This window comes from Brugia malayi, assembly GCF_000002995.4.
Source record: "Brugia malayi strain FR3 genome assembly, contig: Bm_v4_ChrX_scaffold_001, whole genome shotgun sequence".
Classification (NCBI taxonomy): domain Eukaryota; kingdom Metazoa; phylum Nematoda; class Chromadorea; order Rhabditida; family Onchocercidae; genus Brugia; species Brugia malayi.
In genome coordinates this window covers 6207318-6229454 of record NW_025062479.1, presented here as the reverse complement: position 1 = coordinate 6229454, position 22137 = coordinate 6207318, and the positions used below count along the sequence as shown (strand labels likewise).

General features: G+C 32.4%; 3 protein-coding genes across 3 annotated transcripts; 2 read left to right on the top strand and 1 right to left on the bottom strand.

Annotated features, from left to right (window-relative positions):
- Nucleotides 1-333: 333 nt before the first annotated feature.
- Bm2643 (Uncharacterized protein) lies at nucleotides 334-3182 on the bottom strand (the record flags this gene model as incomplete). The annotated part of the gene is made up of 6 exons (XM_043073834.1): nucleotides 334-390; nucleotides 474-689; nucleotides 985-1109; nucleotides 1471-1630; nucleotides 2198-2429; nucleotides 2662-3182. The coding sequence occupies 6 exons, from the start codon at nucleotides 3180-3182 to the stop codon at nucleotides 334-336; spliced, it is 1311 nt and encodes a 436-aa protein (XP_042929768.1).
- Nucleotides 3183-8887: 5705 nt separating this feature from the next.
- Bm9618 (Uncharacterized protein) lies at nucleotides 8888-10669 on the top strand (the record flags this gene model as incomplete). Its single annotated transcript, XM_043073833.1, has 5 exons — nucleotides 8888-8947; nucleotides 9041-9130; nucleotides 9421-9575; nucleotides 9749-9902; nucleotides 10613-10669. The coding sequence occupies 5 exons, from the start codon at nucleotides 8888-8890 to the stop codon at nucleotides 10667-10669; spliced, it is 516 nt and encodes a 171-aa protein (XP_042929767.1).
- A 7683-nt stretch (nucleotides 10670-18352) lies between these two features.
- Nucleotides 18353-19044, top strand: Bm17934 (Uncharacterized protein; the record flags this gene model as incomplete). The annotated part of the gene is made up of 2 exons (XM_043073832.1): nucleotides 18353-18373; nucleotides 18859-19044. The coding sequence occupies 2 exons, from the start codon at nucleotides 18353-18355 to the stop codon at nucleotides 19042-19044; spliced, it is 207 nt and encodes a 68-aa protein (XP_042929766.1).
- Between the last annotated feature and the right edge of the window lie 3093 nt (nucleotides 19045-22137).

Here is a 22137-nt window from a genome sequence, read left to right as displayed (position 1 = left end):
GATATTCTTTTTTAAACAAAGAAAATGAAATCTTTAAATATGGTGCAGCATTACTCTTATTATTTGAATTCCAAACAAATGAGTTCATTTATGAAACTTTGCTTGATTAATTTATGTTTTAGTGGTTAGTGAAGAGACAATAAAGTATGCTAGTTTGATGAATTTAAATATGATAAAGCAAAAGCGACAGATTACCACAACCAGAATGACGGTAATGAAGACTGCCAGTTCTATTCAGGCTAGAATTTGTAATGTCGGCAGTAAAAACACATGTCGATTTTGCAGTATAATTCAACAAAATATAGAGATTTTTCAACAATCAAGATTTCATGTCTATGCAGTTCTGCCCAGAAAGCCCTTGACTTGTATAACTGACTGAGCTTCAACAACCTGAAAAAAAGTATTAAAAGTGAAACGATTTGTTGTAGCTTTAAGCAAAAAGAAAAAATTAATGAACGAATAATACAACACACCTCATTTCTATAAATGGCATTTTCGGCCATACGATCACGAATTCGAGTCAAAAGCTTGCCCAACAAATTCAGACCCCTCCACCGCTGTGGATCACAAGCATCTGGTTCGTCCATTCCCAATCCAATACCCCATCGCTGATCTCGAGGATTACACTCAACCAAAATTGTGTACATTGTACGAAATAGTGCTTGTCGAAGATCTTTATTCTGCTCGTACTGAAATAGCAATCATATCTCTGAACATCAATCAATAATGGCAAACTTAATTTTATAAATAAAGGAATTTTTAAACATCTGATCATTACACCTCAATATTTCCTTTAAATTTGGAGTTTTCTGAGTCATACACTAAGCTTCATTATATAACAGAATACCAATTAGGTTTATGTGAAACTAATAACTGTAAATCATACTGCATATATAGTAAATTAATCAGTAGAAGTAAATGACACAAAAATTAAATGAAAAGCAAAATGGTATTCGCCTTTCTTTGATTGGCAATGGCCATTACTTGCGTCGAAAATTTGTCCCAAATTGGTTGGCTAAAATTTTTCACTTTTGCGCCCAGTATTTTCATTTGTTTCGGATCACGACTTGCCATTATCGCCATCGCAGTATCTTCGTCCTTGAACAATTCTAAAACACATAGTTTTATGAAAAAATATTGCATGAAATATATAAATTCAATTCCATTTACTGATAATAAAATGTAATGAATTAAAAGCGGGAGGATTGAGAATTACAAAAGAATAAGAACTATTTACTGGAACACAGAAAAAGCCGTAATGACTGCAAAGGAAGAAATTCCAACCGTGCCGGACATTCTCAACATTCATATTAACTCGGGATTGACTTGGTACATTTACTTAAAACTACGGAACTGCAACAATTAGTTTACCCCCATTGCTTGACACTTCATTATTGTATTCTCAAGTAAGTAATATAAAACGCATAAAAACCACACTACTTTTATTTAGATGATGACTAAAGAACTTACTAGCTTTCCAGTACATGTAGTACTGTTCTGTGCAAATAAAATTCATTCCATCAATGCATAGTTGTTGACACAAGTAATGATTACTGAAGACGTATTTGTCAGTGAAAAACAATGTTAGTGGCTCATTACGGGGTGACAACCGCACTGGAGCTACTAAAGGCTGCAAGTAATAATCATTATAACAGTGGAGAAATAATTAAAAATTTTTAGGTAACTTTCTCGAATCAGGTATATTTTTGGACAAAGTTCCAAAACCCAATCCGAATAAAAGTTTATTCTAAAACAAATAAAGCCAATTTACTAAGTTGAATACATATACTTTCTATTTAATTCATATGTTTTGCAAATGTAGTGAAACTCCAGTAATATTTGCTTCGATAAACTGCTGCAATCGATTCCATAATTTCCAGTGTTCAAGCATTTCTTTTTCTAGAGCAGTAAATAACGACATGAGATTTATAGTAGAATAACTTCTGAGAATGAGAATTTTTGGCAGAAGACAAGTTTGATATGTCAAATTTGGTGAGATTGTATCGCTGTTGACGGAGAAAATTTTAGCTTGCAATGGAATTTGAATGATGACATCGGTTAATAAAAGACCTGGCATTTCAGTTATTAACTTATAATGTATTCATGAGCTGTAGAGAACATTTGATTAGCATTAAATTGTCTTTTTCAGAAAGCAGTGTTGTAAAAAAGTGAAAGATTTTAAAATCAAAAGACCGACCATTCTTGGACGAATAATTGAGCATTCGGTTTTCTGTTCCTTATTTCTTAAAGATGAACTGCTGTTGCCGGCGCTGTGATAAGATGACCATTGTTTTAACGAACAGCAGTGGAGCCGTAATGCACATTTGTGTCGTTGAGTTGCTGTTGACCAGCTGTAGTGACACGCAAAGTCCACCAAATCGTCAGTCCGCGAAGTAAGTCCAACAGATACACCACTTTCAGATGCAAAGCTATAAATGAACCGCTACTGAAATATTTTGTAAACGATAAAATAACTCTATCTACAATACAGAGAAGAAAAAATGACTTAAAATATTAAGCGGCAATTCACATTTCACAAGCACACTTTAAACATATCTGAATATTATGATACAGCATACAACCTATACACAAAATAAAAAGTAAAACGTTATTACAAATGTAACATCAAACCTATGTAAACGGAAGTAGCCAGAAATATACCTCGAGTGCTGCCGTTTAATACAAAACGGCACTTCTTGTGCAGAAGCAGACAACGTGCTACCTGAATTGTCGAAAAAACCACCGGTTTGGTCAATATCTGCACCGATCTCATAATCAAGATTAGGAGTACTGAAGTTACCGCTATAATTAACACCACTATTACTTTCTAAATTAAGATTACACTGATAGTTATGGCTGATTGCAGTTGAGAAACAGCTAGCAATAGAAGTAAACATTGTGCCACTACTGTACATTGCTGGTAATGTTGACCAATGGTGTTGCCCACTGTTCAATGTTCTCGGTTCATTATTAGCAATCGGATTATTGAGAAACACTGCATGTAGAAGATTCAACAGTTCTGTAGTGGTGCTAGCTGAAGGAAAAGCTGTATTTACTGACGATCGGATACTGGGTACTACAGGTGCAGTTGAAGAGCAGCATGACTGCTGCGCACAAAAACCGGATATTGTGCTATAACACCTTGATTGTGGTGGTAAAATATTACGACTGCTGGGTATCATCATCCAAGTTATACTTATGGAATAGTCATATCAGGTGCTGAAAATCTATAAAATTAAGAAGTAATAAATAATGTATAATTACTAAATCCCTCTTTGTGCTTAAACTTACAGAAATGACACAAAAATGTTAAGGCACTACAAATATAAAACTTAAGCACAAAACCTCATTAGTATCCTCAAAAACACTTCATGTTAAAAGACGTAATCAATCCATGAAACAAACACTCAAATAAGATATGCATACCGACTTTTTACGGTTGAGGAACTATGGTTCACAAACACAGATTCAACCCACGAGAAAATATCTATCAAACTTCCATAAAGAATGGCTTTCCGCAAAGAACAGACGGTACTTTACTATACAAAACGCAAAATGCAATATAATTAAACAATAATTTGTTAATATAACTGGCATTTTCAAACAAGTTATGTGTCTGTACTTTCAAACCAAAACTCTAACTCGAATACTGCGTCGCTCTTCTCTTTTAAGGTTAAACGTATAGTCTGAAAATAATCGTTTATCACACACACAAAAAAAATCTATGTTCAATAAAATCAAGTGTATGGTCCAGTATTTTATACTTAATAATGATTTTAACTGTTGTTTTAGATGATTATGCTGAAATTTATTATGACTTATTATGACGAAATTTATTATGAAATTAACGGAGATCAATAATTATAATATCAACGAACATTTAATAGCGTAAACTGACAAGAGAATAAAAGAATAAAAAGATGACACAGTCAAGAAAATGTTACGATAATACCGAACAAAACCCATTTAATTGATTTCTGTAAGAGAATAATAAACAGTGACACAAAAAGCATCGTAAAGCTTAAAAATACTTTGGGACAGAAGTGATCGATAGTTGAACCTAACCTCATTCCCTTCCTCAGAGTTCTCCTTTGAATTATCAACGGTTCATCTGAAAAAAGAAAAAATGACATTAAAATCTAGTTCTCACCACATCACACATTAACGGAGGTGAGAAAAGTTAACCGAAGAACTGGGGTTATATTTAAGACAGCAACTTGCACAGTAATTACTTAAATGAACTGGCGTAGTTCCTGAGCTCGGCAGAGATATTTAAGGGAAACAAAATTCTGATGAACATCAATGAAAAGCGATCAAATGACGATACCAGTGGACCTTTTATATTCTACGAAACCACGTTTTGTTTATGAAAACAGTGTTGTTTTACAATTAACTTGCTAACACCATCAGAAGCTCAACATCAATAATTAAAAAACTTTCTACGAAAGATAAACACAAACTCAGTTCAAACTTGTTAACTAACTTTCCTAAAACTGAAAAACTATCAAATCGTTCAAATACTTCGTACAAAAAAATTCAATATAGTGATTGAAGGTAAAGATCCAGCTGAGACACAGCTCACAGCCTTGTTTTCCAATGCATAATTCTTTACAATTAAATGCACTGTAATGAAAAGTATGCATTAATGGTGGAATACCACTCTCAAATGAATTTGAGTAATATTACCAGGCATTAATGAAATTATAATTACTTACAGCCATATATTGCGAAAACTATGCTAACTCAATAGCTTTGGATATGATTATTCATAACGTGTGGCGTAAAAAAACGACAAAATGCAACATGCAACTTCATCAGAAAATGCTCTTGTAACATATTTTTTGCCCCGCTTACATACAATGAAAGCACCTAAATTAAACTTACAGAACTTTAAAATATCGAAATTTATATAGGAACAAATCACATTTGAAATGTGCGTTGCATTTCGGTATAAGTGAAGCAAAGTGGTGGGCAATACAGCGTGATGGCAAGTAACATTCACCATTATGATATTAATTCATCACGAAGTTAAAATATAACTGCTTCCAATTTGAATAAAATTCATAAACAAAACTAAACTACAGGATAATGACGTATCGTATTCTTAAAGTTATGGGCGATTGAAACAACAGAGTAGATAACTTATTAGACAAATAAAACCACTGAACTAAATAACTGCATCAGTTTCTCGAGAAAGACTTGTTTACAATGGATGAAAAAACCTAACTTTCCAACTGAATTGTATTACAGAAAATTTTGGGGGTCCTAATAATTCTGAAAATAGATAATGATAATTACTAAAACGTAAACCGTACTGACATCCACAATCTATAAGCGACATTTTGTGCAGAAACACGGATACATCTTTTCCGAAAGATGTCATCAATCATTCAATATGCAACTTTTTTGATAAAAAACAGCAGAATTCATGTGTAATGTACAATGAGTATCAGCTGATGATGGGTCTTTATCGTAACAAAAACACATGTGCTTCTACAACAACGGAATTCGCAGAATTAATAAAAGGAATACACGTCATATTTTTCTAAGAAGGAATTGCCACTAATATTTAATGAAGTTAAAACATTCTGCTACGTGTGAAAACAAATAAAATTGCGTCTGTCACCTTTTATGCTTCACCATTAGCGATTGACAAACTACTGCAACGAATTTTTTGGATAGTGGTTAACAAAAAACAAATTAAAATCATCATTGTCAGATTCTTACTATCATATGTATTCTACTTTATTTGAAAGTAAGCGTAGTGGGATAAACTTATTCAATTTTTGGTGGCCATTAATTTTCATGCATTTTCCACTTTAAATCCTTTTATACTGCTTTATAATACGGCTTTATAATATCTCAATTTCTAAGGGTTCTGTTCTAATTCTGGGATACATCACTTCTACAAACCTCTCCGACTGATGAACGACATACAATACAGCTCCGTAAAATTTGAACAGTAAGATAAACAATATATATAATTTCTAGGTGTAGAAAGTGAAAGATTCTAATATGCATTAACTAAGTGAAGAAACTTTGGATCTTCATTAACCACTCTTTTCATTCGTCACCTCCATCTCTTAAAGTTTTATTTAACGAACAACTAATAATCGAACTACTAACAGATAATTAAGTTCTGCTATATTCAACGCACAGTTTCTGTGGATAGAAAGCTTTCATACATACTAATAAAGGAATGGTAAGGGAGTTTTAGTGGCAAAAACTGCAACTGAAAAACAAGTGTACAAACAATGTACTGAAGTGACAACACAATAAATCGCTAAAGAATAAAATCAGACTAAGTCAAAATGAATTTTTAAATGAATTCACGACCAAGGTCCAGGTTTGGTGCTACTCGTGGTGAGTACACCACACAGAACAAACTCACGACATCACCAGTTCCTTTCATAGAACAACGTTATCTGAGAAGCATTACTCCAGTTGCGAGTCAAATTACCATAAATTCTGAAAACTCCAGCGCGTATCTTCATACTAACCTCAGCAACTTCCTCCAACCACATCTATTTTGGCAAGTTTTTTTCATTGTCCACTTGCAAACATCGGCCAACCGTAAAACATTAACACAAGATATCAGTACAAGCTTGTTCGGAATATTGCTTATTTAGTCAAGTTGACTGTTGGCGGTTTACACAGGTGCAGTTTAGGCACTGTTGCAGACGAACGAGTTCGAATATGGAAGAAAAATAAGAGCGATAGAAAATGGATTTGGAAGTAAAGTTGGATTTCGAGTTGTTTACGTATAAACTTTAGCATCTTGTTTATCATTTTACTGATTAGTGAAAGTAAAGGAGTAAAGTTGCATATAAAGTTGTGAGAAATATATGGTTGAAAACAATATATATATGTATATATATATATATAATAATTACTGATGTTTTGGTGCATGACCGAATTTACAAGTAAAAAATACAGTAACGTATATTTAATTTGAATTAAATAAGCAGAGCAAATGAATACTACTTGTTCGTCCAGTTTCATGCATTTTGTTGTCAACAAAACTATATTTGCATTGCAGAACTGAGCCATTTGTCACGCTGGCGATTTATGGTTGGCATAAGCTTATGGACTGATATGATAGTTGTTGATTTATTAACTCAGTCGCTGTTCCAAATGAAAGATTGTGTTCATAAATAAAAAGATTTTTAGCTACTGAAATTCTGCAATACTTATGAAAGTCATCATATAAGCTTTCCTCACGGAGTTCTATACGTTGATCACTTTTGTCTCTCTTGTACTCACTTATTATCGAATTTTTGTTGGAATCAACTTGATTTATTGTTGGCTCTTAGTTTTTCAGTATCATTCGCAAAAGAAAAGGTTTTCACAATGTTTACTGTTCTGTTCTCATTAATGTATGGGTTCAGTTTCTTAGTGCGGAATCACTTCAAATTTGGTACGTAAGTATTGAAGTATTGTTGCTGTCACTATTCCTTGAGAATTGCTCTGTGTGATGCATCTGCCTTTTTTGGCTTATATACGATAAGAAACACAATATTTGATAACTAAGACAATTTTCATTGGTGCAACTATTTTAGCCTGAAAACAGTTTGATCTTCTTTTTTGACGTCAATATGGTTGAGCCACATGCTTAATGAAGGACAGAAACGTTTGTTACAGTCTTTTCAAAACTACTCCCTGAAGCATACGCTGCTTTCACCGACTGCTCCCGGACGGAGCTCATTTTCAGGATAAATTAGTGTTGGCAGAGCAGTCGTCGGACAGCCGTTCTCCATTTTTTGCTGATAATATCGATGAGCTTACATTGTGAGAATGACGGACAATTCGATCTCTGCTTTCTTTGAAAGAGGCGGATGATTGCGACAACAGGTTGTGAAGCTTGAGGCATGAGGTGAAGATGTGAGGGGGTGGCAACTATTTTCGTAAAATTGCAGCTTAAGCTTTTCCGCCGATTTCAGAACTGCGGAGTTTAGTATATGAACATATTCTACCTCAGTTAGACAACTAGAGTACATTGGAGAGACTGGAAAGTAAACTGAGGTTTCACTTAGCAGGTTACAACTACGTGTCAAATGGTGGGCCATTCAGATGAGTGCTTCGAGATGCGTATTGTGATGATCAACATCTTGAAATAGTGTGTTATTAAAATACTTCCGTTGAAACTTCTTCAATTTATTGTTTTTGGTTTTTTTTTTTTTTTTTTTTTTTTTTTCTTTTGGCTCTGAAGTGTTGCTCTGTTTAAAATGCAGAAACAGTTTTTGAAGAAATTAGTCATCATATTTTAAATTAAGTTTAAAGTGAATGAATATCTGACTCAGGTTTGTCCTTTTGAATAAAATTTCTGATCAAATTTATCATTCATACAATTAAATTTCTAACCAAATACATCACTTTATGGGATGTTCAGATGTTATTTTGGTTTGTAAAAGTTCTGTGTGTTTGCGACTGCAATGGGTGTATTGATGGACAAAAGATGAAAATTTTTGTGTTCTTTACGAAGCTCTTGTTTGAGCAGATGCACCCTAGAATAATATAGTGACGATAATGAATTTGCTTATTATAGTATTATAGTACCACTTGTCATTCTCTTAGTTATGAACGAAGAAACTTTTCATTACTAATTGGCTAAAACAAAGGTGCCACTCACAAGGCAGTGTTTTTCTAACAGTATTTAAGAAGTGTAAAAGAAATGGATATAGATTACTTGTTTATTCGTCTGTTGTGTTCTATGTTTCATGTTTTACCTTTACGAAGTTTCCTTCGCAATCATTTGTTGAGTCGAATGCCAATATGACAAGAAACAATTAAGGTGGCGGGAAAGGTGTGACACTACCTACCACTGAGATCGTTATTATAACAGATTCTGAAAGCTGAATTTAACTTAAGGAAGTCAAAGGAAGCCACAATGGTGCAACTTGTTCGAGCACAGTCCGCTGTTGTATTGAGACCGTCGTATTCTACTACGGTATTGTCTCCATTCTCATTATCTTTGTTGAAGGCTCAACTAAAACAGTTTTTAAGAAATTGAAAAAAAGAAAATTGAACATAAATATTGCAGATTTACCGAACACGATCAGTGCCAGATCTGAGCCTGTATAGCCGTTACACCCCGAAATGGCCATATCGCTACTGTAGAGATTGGGATATGGTAACTGTAGGATTAATTAGTGTAATTATGTCTCTTCTATTTTCCAACTGACAATGATGATTTCTCGAAAAAATGTTTTTTGATCTTTTTTCTTCGGGAGCTTATATTCCAGCAATCATCCATTTTTCTATTTTTCTGTGAATATAGTTCAGATGTTCTGAGTACACCAATTTCTTTTAATTAAATGTATTTCTTATATCCATAAAGGAAATAATGTTTGGTTTCTTTATGTTGAAATAATCTTGCGTATTCATTAATTTAAATAGTTCCCTGAAGTCGAATAGTTGCAGTATGATGATTACTGGTACGATCGCTACTATTATTACAGTCCGCTATATCGCAGTACATTCTTTCCCCGTCGTTACTATTATTATGACTACGTTTTGAATCCATATAGTTACTGGAGCTATCCATACAACTATTGGACTCGATACAGAGGATACTTGTATGTTTCCTATGGGCTTCGAAATAATTCCGTAGAACTAGTTCCTACTCTCTTCCAGCAGTAAAAAAACATTTAATTTGTTAATCTCACAAACTTATAAAAAACCTGTGCGAGAATTTAGCATCACTAAATATATTATTTTTTTTTATAACGTCGAAGGTTTACTTTTCCAGATATGGTTATCCGTCGTACTACAGTCGATACCACTATTGTTATGACGATTATCCACACTATCGTTACACGTATTCTTATCCTTACCGTTACGGTTATTATTCACCGTTTGATCGCTACTGGCTTTCATCCACTTATTGGAATCGACGTTTTAGGGTGAGAATTACCAAATATACAAATTCTGACAAATGAAATAAGTGAAATTTTTTGCTACAGAAGACAGCAAGTGGAACTAAGCCTTCAAAAGAAATAAATAACAAAATTTAATCAGTCAAAAAACAAGACAATAACTAAATTACTAAACTTAATCATTCACAATTCACGTTTCATAGAAAATGGGGAAATTTTATTTTATTTTTCTTGATACAACAAAAGGTTGCGTGTATGATTTGACATTCACTGAAAAGGCTTAAAATATGAAACTGAAAATACTTATTTAAATACTGGCGTGTCTACATGACCAAAATGAAGCCTAATATGATAATAAGGAGGGTGTAAGAGTGAAGCATACCTTAGAAATACGTCATGATTGGAAGTGTACAAGAATGATATTACTCTTTTTTCTTATATTTAAATAATTGAATGGTACTTTCTCACTATGAAACAAGCAATTTAAATTTGCACTGATTTCTTTTTTATTTGATAAAAAGCTTTTCCCAATGATAATTAGGAAATAAGTGATAGGAAGAGCGTCAAATTAAAATGGTCCACACTTTTTATTCAATTTTTATTCATCAGAAGTACTCATATTATCTTTTTATGAGGAAATCCCTGTATCTTACGAGTTAGGATCTAATAAAAAGGAATAATTTTTCAGTAATACAGATGTCGAAGATCCACCTATATTTTATGGATTAATTTTTAAGGAAGTTGGCTTGAAGCTTAATCCAAGTTACTCAGAACTACAAAGAATTTACCAATGAAATCAGATCATTTTTCAATTTTCATGTTGCAGCCGGCCTTGTTTCGCCCGGTCATAAAATAACTCCAAAATATAAAATAAGCTGCAGATGTATTTTTATTCACTTAGGAATTTTTTTCTGCTTTTTGGTTAATAATAGAAAACGACTACTTCTGTTAAAATCCTAATTGTGTACATAATTCTTTAATGATCTATTTTGTTAATTATCTGCTTTTGACGAACATTGAGTAATGGAATCATGAACTGATTGCAACACGATTGTTTTAGAAATTATTCATTGGATTTAGTAGATGAAGAGTTATTCGCATCATCAAAATGGTTTGGCTTAAATTATAGAGGTCCACTGGACTAATTATTGTGGCAATTTATTATTCTTTAAATTCTAGACATTCATTGCTTCCGGTTTTCATCTTTCTTTTTATCAAATAACAAATAATTTTTTGAAGTGCTGAGCAAAAGATTGTCACAATTTCCCATCCTTTCATATCTTACTCAAGGCATATCTATAAGCAGGAAAAACTTCGAAGAAAAAAAAGAAAAGAAAAAACAGGAGGTGTGAGCTTCAAAATGGTCTAGCTTAAATTTTAGAGACCCACTGGACTAATTACTTGCTTCTAAAACTTTTCGGTAATGAATAACCCTAACTGATGTCTGTTACAATTCCTATACATTTTTTTGAAAACATTAAAACAAATTTGAAAATTAATTTTCGTGTTAGAAGAAAAAAATATGATTTTCGACAAAGCAGTTTATTTCATGTTCATCTTTCGAATGTGCTTCTATCCTAAAAACATACTTGTGCGCTAATTTCTATAATTAAACTTCGTAAAAAATTTGTCCGAATGTTTTCTTAGGAAATGTATCGAGACGTCTGTACCATCTTCAAGAAATTTGAATCCCTAATAGGCTAGATTGTTTGTTTCAATAATTTAATATTAAATCTTCCATTCATAGTAATGTTTTTTTTTTTTTTTTTTTTTTGTTTTTTTTTGTTTTTAATGGGTGCAAAAAAAATAAACAAAGCAGTGGTATCCACGGGTTTAGTAAACGCATTGTTGAGTATTGAAAATTTTCGATTAAATTACCAACAGTGTGGTAAGATAGTGTTAGAGGAGAACCAAACCAACGGAGGGAGGGTCATTTTTCTTTTGTACCATAAATAGTGATCGTATTGCTCCAAGTAACGAAATTAATAAAAGAAGGGAAGCTAAGGAAGGATGAGAAGGGTATGGTTTTCTGTGCTGTTTACTTACCTGTATATCGTATTAAAGCATCAAGTTTGTGGGTATGTCCGCACATTTTGGTGAGGTGGGTCGACCAGACGTGAGCATTGCCCATGACTCGGAAATATCTCAATAGGAAGGAGAAGCAAAAACAACTCGTTCAGTGCCATCAATCCGGACAAGACTAATCTATTGGTGCACCATCTTTCAATCTTTCCCGCACTGTCCACTTTGGGAAATGTTTGTCTAATCACAATTTGCTGATGGTGCTTTTCAACAATATCCTTTTCAACTAGCGTCAAATCCTTTCATCAGTGATACCGTTCTTGTCAAGATTTCTTGATAAAAGGGCATAAGTACTTTGTATTAACACATATCTAGCTGAGAAAAGACATACTACTGATTTTTCTGCAACTTAATTATTTCATTCTTATCAATGTATGAAACTATAATGCGTGAAGCGCCCTGTGAAATATGTTACAGTGATAAAAGAGGTTAATTATGAGTGCGAACAAATGATTAGAAGATACTGTAGGAAAAAAAAAATCTTCCCCTTTTTTAATAAGGGACGATTATCTGTTTATATAATTGTTTCCTACTTTAATTTATATTCTTACCACGTTTATTCTCGTCACTCGCGTTGTACTATCAGTAGAACTGATCGAACTGACTGTTGTTTTCCTTCTTCCCCTTTCTTCTTAATCCTTGAATTGTCGTTGAGTGTCAGAACCGTAGTTGGTTTGATCATTGCTTGTACGTCGTCGTTTATTGCAAGAATATTGTTCTTGCCATTGTATTTCTCCACCCGTAGAATTTCTCTTCGTCGAAATTCACGCTGTTTAATACTCAACTTGGGTAATTAAACTCCTTATTACCGTTGAATCCGTCTTCGTTTCCGAGCCTTAAACTTGGGTAATTAGACATTTACTCGTTTATCGCCCTTAGTATCGAAAGATTATCTATCAGTTAAAATGTCTTATGAATGCATCGTGTTATTGTGCCCTAAGAGCGAATCCCTTTCATTCGTCCTCCTAATCGTTTCCCTTTAACGCGACCTAAATGCTTCCTAGCACCACCGTTCTCCAACTCGTCGACCCGATATAATATTCGTAATAAGAAATTGCTCTGCTAATATCGCTGAGAACCTCCACTTGTTGATACCAAATATCTACATCGTTAATTTGCACGTTTATTTTCTGGTTACACTTTCCCCATCGCTGCGTTGCCTGTTAGGTTGACTTCTTCATGTTAGCGCCCTTCCTTTTTTCTTTATTAATAATAAGGTCCTATATACACTATATACAATCTTTTTATCTAGTTATTGCATTACTACTTTCGGCCTATTTGCCGACAGATACTAAAGTTAATATTATTTTGAATTTATCCCAAATGTCAAATTTAAAGTGGGCGATGATTTCTTTCCTTTTAGCTTTCATAGTCTTATCCTTATCTTTATACAGCTTGTATATCGCCCGAAATTATAGCTTATATTTTTTCCTCAGTTTTTGATTCTTTTTATTTATTTCATAAAAAAAATTTTTGTGATACAAAAGCAAATGAAAAGTATTTTCTTACTAATAAAGTGCCCTCATCAATACTTAGTCTACGTTATGTTGAATGTTTTCAGCATGATAAATAATAAGTATCTAAAAATAAATATTTGAAACAAGTTTTGTACTTTATTGATATTTTTTTATTGATGCTTTTCATATTATGAATCAAGTGTAATATAACCTTAGGGTGAAATGTGGTTGTTGGTCTTTACAAGTGAAGCAGTTCCGTTGTCTCTTTTTTAGGTCTTTTGACATAGATTGTGAGAAACAAAAAAATCATTTTATAATTCATTATAGCAATGTTACAATGTTTTTTTTTTTTTTGGGTTGCATTATATTTATACTATCATGGACTCAATTTTGAAATTTTAATATGTCATTTAAGTATTACTGGACTAAGCAATGTGTTGCTTCTTGAACTAGAGATCAATATGTCCCAATCCTTACAATTCTTATTATCGTTTGATAAACAATGAAGATGTAGTAAGGTAGACTGCAGCAAGGAATGTTCAGAACAGCTAGTATGATAAGAGAAACATTTACTGCATATGTTTACTTATTTGTTTATTTGGAGTATTGGTATTATTAATGTGCACGTGCCTGCATCACAAAGTAGGACTGGCGCGAACAAATGTAGAACAGAAAATTATGCGTGTTGGCATATTCCGATCAGCAATATAGGTCATAGTGGAAAAGTCAGTTATCATAATCGAACAAAATTACTGCGATACGAATCAACGCATTGTTCTCTTAAAGCAAATTTTTTTTTCTTCAAACATGCATTTTTGCAAAGTTGTGTAATCTTGCTGCTAAATGAAAGTGCTGGAAATTCTGCAAAAATTACTGTTGCATTGATTGTACATCGTAAGCTATTTTATATATTTCTGCCTTAATGCAGAACATCATTTTACGGAATGAAAATTGTTTTTGAAATGAATTTCATTCAAAAATACAGTTTTTTTTTTTTTTGTAATCTCCGTTCAAAAATGCATTTTTGTAATAATAAGCGAGTTGTAAATAATATGTGAAATTGGCTAAGAATTCCGAAGAAAAAATTCCATAAATAATACGGATTTTTTTTTGAAAACAATAATGAAAGTTGCATCAAAAAACTGGTAATAGGGGAAATACCATATGTTTTAAAATATGTATTGAAAATATCGCTACATTGGGCACGCCCAAACATAGTTCCTGTGGGGGATTTGCCACTTTACTTCAGATGCTGATAGAATTTGAAATATTTTAGTGCTTACTTCTAGGCGAGAAAAATTGATATAAAATAAGCCTCACAGTTATGGTATTGCACTTTGATAATCTTTTTGCATTCATGAAATGTCATAATTCTGCTTTCATGTTGGTATTGATGTAGCAGCATGTCTGAATTTATCGACTTCAGTATTGCTTAATTCACAACTTTCGATTATATTTTTGTATATTCATGTTTGAATACTTCTTTATTCTTCATTTTCTTCTTCAGCATTATAGCTGCCATTTGTGAGGACTACCGTGTGAATTAATGAAGGTAAATTTGATGACTAGAAAATTTGGCTCCGCATAGAAAGCACTTTTCCCAATAAAATAACCGTTTTATATTGTAAACCTGCATCTTCATTATTAAACATTTAATTTTCATACAGTTACATCTAAAAAGAGACAATCTGTAATGAATGTATGACTTTGTTTTGATAATAAATTTTTTTGCCTATAGCGATTTTATTGCCCATAGTAACAGTCTTATTTATCTCAGCTTTTCTCTTTTTTTCGAATGCAATTAAATCAAAATTTATTGGTTTATTCTTATTCAAGAAATGCCTCGCTAGCTATAATTGAAGATTATGTCATAGGTGAGTATTATTTCAAATTGCACTTTTCACTACCATTCACTTATCATAAAACTGTAGGGCCATGGATTTGAGTGGAATAAGAAGATCGTATCACATCCAATTTATGAGGTTAATGTGTGCTAAGTAACTTAGATTTATCAAGATTTATTATGTTTTTAAACTAATGTATTCAAGTCATCGCTTTGTTTAAATAATGCGGGAAGTGCACTGACAGTATTTGTGGCCGAGAATATAGTCACTGACGTATCCAAAAATTTCTCCGAATTTCTATACGGTTAGCAAAATTCTTTGTCATCTCTCCAACTTTTTTCTCAGGAGTTGTAATACAAAAGGTTAGTCGACAATCAAGAACATGCTAAAAGACTTGAAGATGATAAACGCCAAAAGAAATTTCTCAAAATTGTTCTGCTTTTTATGAAATTCATGATGTTTTTACTTTTTGATGATTATTGTATGAATAGCGGAATAATCCCAAGTTTCGCTCGAATTTTTCATCGAATTAAATTTGGACTAGTATTCTTCATTTCAGAGTTTTTTTGCTTTTTATGTGTAGATGCAATACCATATTGTCGTTTTGAACGATTTAAATAAACAGCAAGTTTTTCATGCTGACAGTTGCATTTTTTTTCAGATTTCAAGTGACTGAGTTTTGCTTTACAACTGGAACAACTGAGGAAAAGTTTCGATCATCTGACAAAATTTGTCCGATTTATAAATCTGTTGATATGAGATCTCAAATTGTCTCATCTGCTATAGAAAGTATAACTGCAGTTACATAAGTATAACAATAGTAACATCTATTTTAAGAACACACCTGACATCCCTTCAATAGTCCGGACGCAGCTGGGACTGTTTTTGCTGAATGGAAAGCACTTAAAATTTATTAAATTAATACATACCTCGGATTCTGAATTCATTTAAAATGTCGCTTCATTTGAAAAACTTCATTTTAAAAATCTCGAAAGACAGTTGAAGATTTCAATAAATGAGATGAAATTCCCTATTTTTTCAAAGGGAAGAAAGATTTGCTACAAATATTCTCTTTCTCAATCTACTTGTCATTTTTTGTACATTTCCATTTTCGTTTGATAGAATTAGTAGTCAGTCATAAAAAAAAAAAAAAAAAAAAAAAAAAAAATTTATGACCTTTTCAAAGAAATTCACTAGAATTCTCCATGAAGATTATTGGAAATACTTGCCAGTCTCTTGTTACAAGCTGTCAGTAAGAAATGAAAGTTTTGTGCTCGTCAGTATACCAACATTAATTTTCAGTGCTGATATGACTTGTGAAATAACAATCATTTAGTAAAACTTGATTATTTTATGGATGAAAATTCCTCTGACTAAATAGAATTTGTATTTTTTTTTTTCATTTTTGAGAACCTTTTCTTTATTTTTAGGGGTCTTTTTAAAATCACACCTGCGACCGCATTTTGCATGGCTATTTGACCAGAATATTTAGAACTACTGAAAAAATTATGGATATCGAAAATATTTTACAATCAAAGCTATTTATAGGTTACATGCATCTCTTTTCTTTCCTCCTTTTCATTATTTAATGCACAATTAGTCGTCTTTTTTTTATTTGTCTTCCATTTAGTTAGCTCATGACCTCAAAATGTGTGATACTCTAAATAAGAAACCATTCGGAATGTTATAAACGAATTTAGAAAACACTACATCTTTCAGTCTTCTTTTCTAAAATTCTGAAGTCCTCCAATATTTGCGCATTCCTCGCAGTAACGCAACTTAAGAATAAACTTCGCAAGACAAAAGTAAAATGAAATATAGCTGATTGTAACTGCAGAAAGATTCAGATCGCAGTATTCATTCGCAATGGTTCTTAATTATGAATCGTTTCCCTTAAAGGAACAAACAAGTATTTCATACATTACGAAATATTTCGGCTTAATCTCTTGAATTCAGAAGTCATTTTTTGCATATCTCAGTTGTCCAGGTTCACACACTGTGTTTATTTTGTATAGGGTTATATCCAGTAAAATTTTATTTTAGTGAAATTTTCATATTTGATTTCCAAAATTTGATTATAACACTTCACACATAACATAGAGCAGCAAAAATGACTAATTAAGGTCTACTACTTCCATTGATTTAATAGTTCTTTTAGCATCAATTGACTCATTGATTTTCCGTATAACTCGGTTTTCAATTGAAAGGAAATAACTGAATATCGATTATGATGAATACTTGATATAGTGAAGAAAATGGATCGTAAATAAATATTTTGATTTTGCTAAGCGGTAAAATCATTTCTTTCAGCCTAAATTCATTCAATATAAGTATAAATATGCAACTTAAAAAAATGTGTTTCAAAAGGAACAAAATTCATCGTATTCATTTCTGTAAAGAAGGGATTATGCTAAAAAATCCAGTTAAAACAAAGTTTGGAAAAGTCCCAAAAAAAAGAATATTTTCTGGAAGTTATCTGTAAAAAGTAAATATGTAAAAAAAAATTAATTTCGCAGAAAGAAAAAGGAGTGGCTTTTGTGCGAAGAAAAAATAGCTGCTTTTCATGAGCTACAAATTGTTATAACTTAAATGAAGATAGTTCAAACTTTGCATTAAGGTAGCTATGCTCGTTTATACTCTGTAAATATCAATTTATGATTTTATTTAAATTTACAAGTTATGAGTAAATCTGAAAAAAAGAATGAAAAATATTCTATTTGACTACAGTGTAAATAGACATACAGTAAGATTTTGCAATAATAAGCTGATTAAGAGGTTTTTACTTTTTACTATATAAGCGGAATGCTTCACAGTCAACTTTACTGACATTATGAGGGCACCACGTTCTGTATCTAAATATTGATCATTATCTGTGGAAAACGTTTCTTCTAAAAAGACAAAATATATGAAACAACGAAAGAGTTAAAGACAGACATGCTTTGACATCTAAAGGGTGTGGCTTATTAACTAAAATGTTGTCTAGGAAAGAAGTTATTAATCTACTGTGAAATCAGTTGCCTAAGATTCAAAAAACTGTTGCTTCGTAGTATGTTTGCAGTTATGCGATAAATCCAAAAAGTGGTGGTTGAAACGGATGAATATTATGACAATCAAAGTAAGTAATCACAGTGTCAGTATTTCAGTTTTGTTTTACGTAATTTTAAATAGTGCACAATATATTACTGTATTAGTAGAAGAAATTAATTGGTGCAGGATCATTTTAATACTACGGAAGGTCACAACTTAAGTCAAAAGTTTCATGGAGGGAAAATGAGTCAAATCGGAGTCTGCTCCTGTAAGAGACAAATTTAAAAGGGTCAGTTGTTGTCCTTTGAGCTTCACAAAGAATACAACCACTTCTGCAACAATTGAGCAAACTTTTGAAGTTCATCCTAGATTTAGGATTTAACGTAAGGCTGGCTGAAATTATTGTCAGTGAAAAGCCCATAAAAACGAGGAAGAAAAAAACCAGATTAATAATTCAGTGTAGTGTACATGTCAACAATGTAATTTCTGCACTGAATGTTGTATAGAACCGTATATTTCGAAAAAATTGCAAAAAAAAATTTTTCCAGTTGAAGTATCCAGAGTTCAGGGTAGTGTTTTTTAAAAGCAAAATTTTTTGGCGACATGATCTTATTTCTTGATTTCCAAACTCTTGTTCTTATTCTTACAATTATCTGCAGTTCTATAGACGAACGATACTGTGGATCTCAGAATGCAACACGGAGTGCACGAGTTGATGTACTTTCAGGCCAGAAAAGAGCATTATCAGTCAGAGCATAATCATCCAAAAATTCCATTTTTTTTGTCTCAAAATTTATTTCCATATCAGTAAAAATTGATTGTTACCATCAGCTGAATGTTATTCACATGTTTTGGCAACAACGGTGTCTGATCTAAAATGACTTGTGAAAATTTTTGACCATTTGTATCACGCATGGCAGATCAAAATTTAGGAAAAAATGCATAATTGATTAAAACGCCTTAATTTGCCGCACTGCTTGTGATGCTACTAGTCTTTGTCCTTGAATATAACCAGAAAGTAAAAATTCAGTTGTTTAAAACATCGGCACATGAATTTTACGACTGATTGAGCAATACACTTTATTAAATTTAAATTTATGTTAGACCTGATCCTCTAAGCAATTAGACCTTCAATTCTTTTGTTTCAGTTAAACATGATGGATAAAACTAAGCATAAGGTTAAGCACAAGAATCACTTTTCATAAAAATTACCTGAAGGATATGAAAAAAAAAGCAGTAGAGAAAACATGAGAAATATATTTCAGCATTACATTGAAAAAATATTCGTCAAAAAGTTTTCAGATATTCAACATGCATTTCCCATATAACAAAAATGCAATTTTCGTATAACAAAAACAGTGTTTTCAAAAGTTGGACTAAATAAAACAGATGGTTTGTCTGCTTACACAAGTCAGAACACTTCTCAAGCTTCATTCCACCCATTTGCGAAAACTGATGCATGCTTAAAAACAGAATCCAACACTGGCACAAGAAAACTGAAAATCACATCAGTAATACCAACATAAACATTTGGTTATAAATGAAACTTCAGGATTGAACCGTATCTCAGTTTAGATTAAAGTACATTTGAAAGACAACGCAATATGTGCGAGTACTGATTTAGTGCAAACTGTCGCGGATTTTAATATCGCGAAACTTTAAAATATTACATAGGAGTTGAAAATATGAGTAGGAAATATGTTCTATGAAATCTTGCAAATAATGCTTACAACTCTGTGTTTCCAATCTTATGTTTAGTCTGTAAATCTTTTATCTATTGTTTACACGGTATCAGTCCTTCATTTAGTTGACCTCATTGTTGTATCACTACTAATTGTAAATTATCCATCAATCTACGAGGTTAACAACTTTTACTTAACTATTGTCCTTTACGGCTTGTCAACTAGTAATTAGATTTGCTTGTAAACCAGGTCAACAGCTCATTGTTAGATCGATTACTCTTTCGGCAGGTCAACCTCATATTGTAAATCATATACTTTGTTTATGCACATTGCTTGCTATATAACGAGGTCATCCTTGTTGAGAAGGGGCATTGTGTGTTTTTACCGAGAACCAGAAGAATTCACTTCAGTTGTTCTCTATCAAGTTATTATTGTACTACTTCTGCTAAGAAAGACATTATCTATTCCTGTGTTACACAAATATTTACATATACATCTAACAATCTTTCCGAAATCAACCTCTCCAAATTAATAATTAAATTTTCAAATCTTCTACGACACAAACATTTTTAAAGAAAATGCCCATACCCTACAGTTATAGTACCTGTAATATTAATTGATGAAATTAATATCATACAACAAAATACCACTTATTCATTGTTTTTTCCACGTTTAGTTCTCCATTACAATCTATTTAGTTTTTATAAAGTTGGAACGCAGCAGGAATTCCTTCAACTTTGTTCAGTTTATCATAAGCCTTTTTTAATTGCCGAAGTTGCGATGCATGGAATAATATATAGACACCGCTTTTTTCTTTAAAAAAAAAGTATAAATTCAGTTAGTAAGGAGTTACTAACGTCAAAAAGGAAATCATTTTTTGAACTGAATGGTAAGGTTGAAATCGCCATTATTTTACTTTCACGGTGGTCCGCTCACATTTATGGGTAAATAATCATGAAGTAATAAACACAAATCTGTAACAATAATTTCTGAAATCCATGAGTCCAATACAAAACGAATGAAGGATTTTGACTGCATCAACATGACATTTATTGTATATCCGTTAGCAGAAGCAGTTCAAGTTAATGGTTCCGCACTCAAAATCCACATTTGTTGCCTTTCGTTTGTTTTTGTATTTAATTTGTTGTTGTCCATTTGGAAATGTACCCATAAGGCCATAAGCCAATAGCTCAATCTGGCACTCTATCTTATGCGTTAATAATTTCTGGTTTTCTGCGCATCAGTGGGTATTCTTTGCCTATGGTCTATACAACCAGAAAGCAATGATTAGCCAGAGACTAATCCAATGAGTTCTCGTGATGGCCTTTCCAATAATTAATGTGTTTAAGACTTCGACAATATAATTATTGGAGCATACACAATCATTCATGTGGTACAGCAGCGCACTAACTAATTCAAATCCAGAACTCACTCATGACGTTTTGCTTTACTTAAATCTAAGATTTGCCACGACATAGATAAACAGATACTGCCAGGAATTATTTCATGGTCTTAGTTCGGGATGCGGATCAGAAAAATTTAGACAAAATAACACACTGCACAGTTCTAGCAAAGATCTAGTTAAATAATGTCTAAGATTCTTACAAGATAAATTAACAAAAACGTCACCATTCATAATATGTACCGATAGTCGCAATGAATCAAATAGAAAAACCTCTATTCTTGGTTCTCTTCCTCTCCATATTATACATCGAAAAAAACTATTCCACTTAGCGTTTACTTCGACTGTTCCAATAATGTTGTGTAGATCAGTTAATTCTTGTCTCGGAGGTAGTCTGTATATTCAATTTCAAGACGAGAGGGGTCTGATTTGGCATGCTATATAACCCTGAATAACTGTGCCAATTTTCGCAGTATTGATAACTATTTATAGTTAATGCAAAGAAGCACACTTACTTAAACTTTAAGAATGCAAAGTGACTTTCATGGTACTGATACATTTTTAATACTTATTCTGCAATGCGTCCGCCATCAAATTGCCTTTACCAATTCATTGAAGATAGACCACATGTCTAATCTCCTCTTTATCAAAGTGATTACGTTATACTTGTGCAATCCAGTACTGTTAACAACAAAATGACATACTTTTTAATCAAGAAGTAAAACAAAAGCTCAGAAAATGCAAAATAAATTCCGAAAAACTATAAAA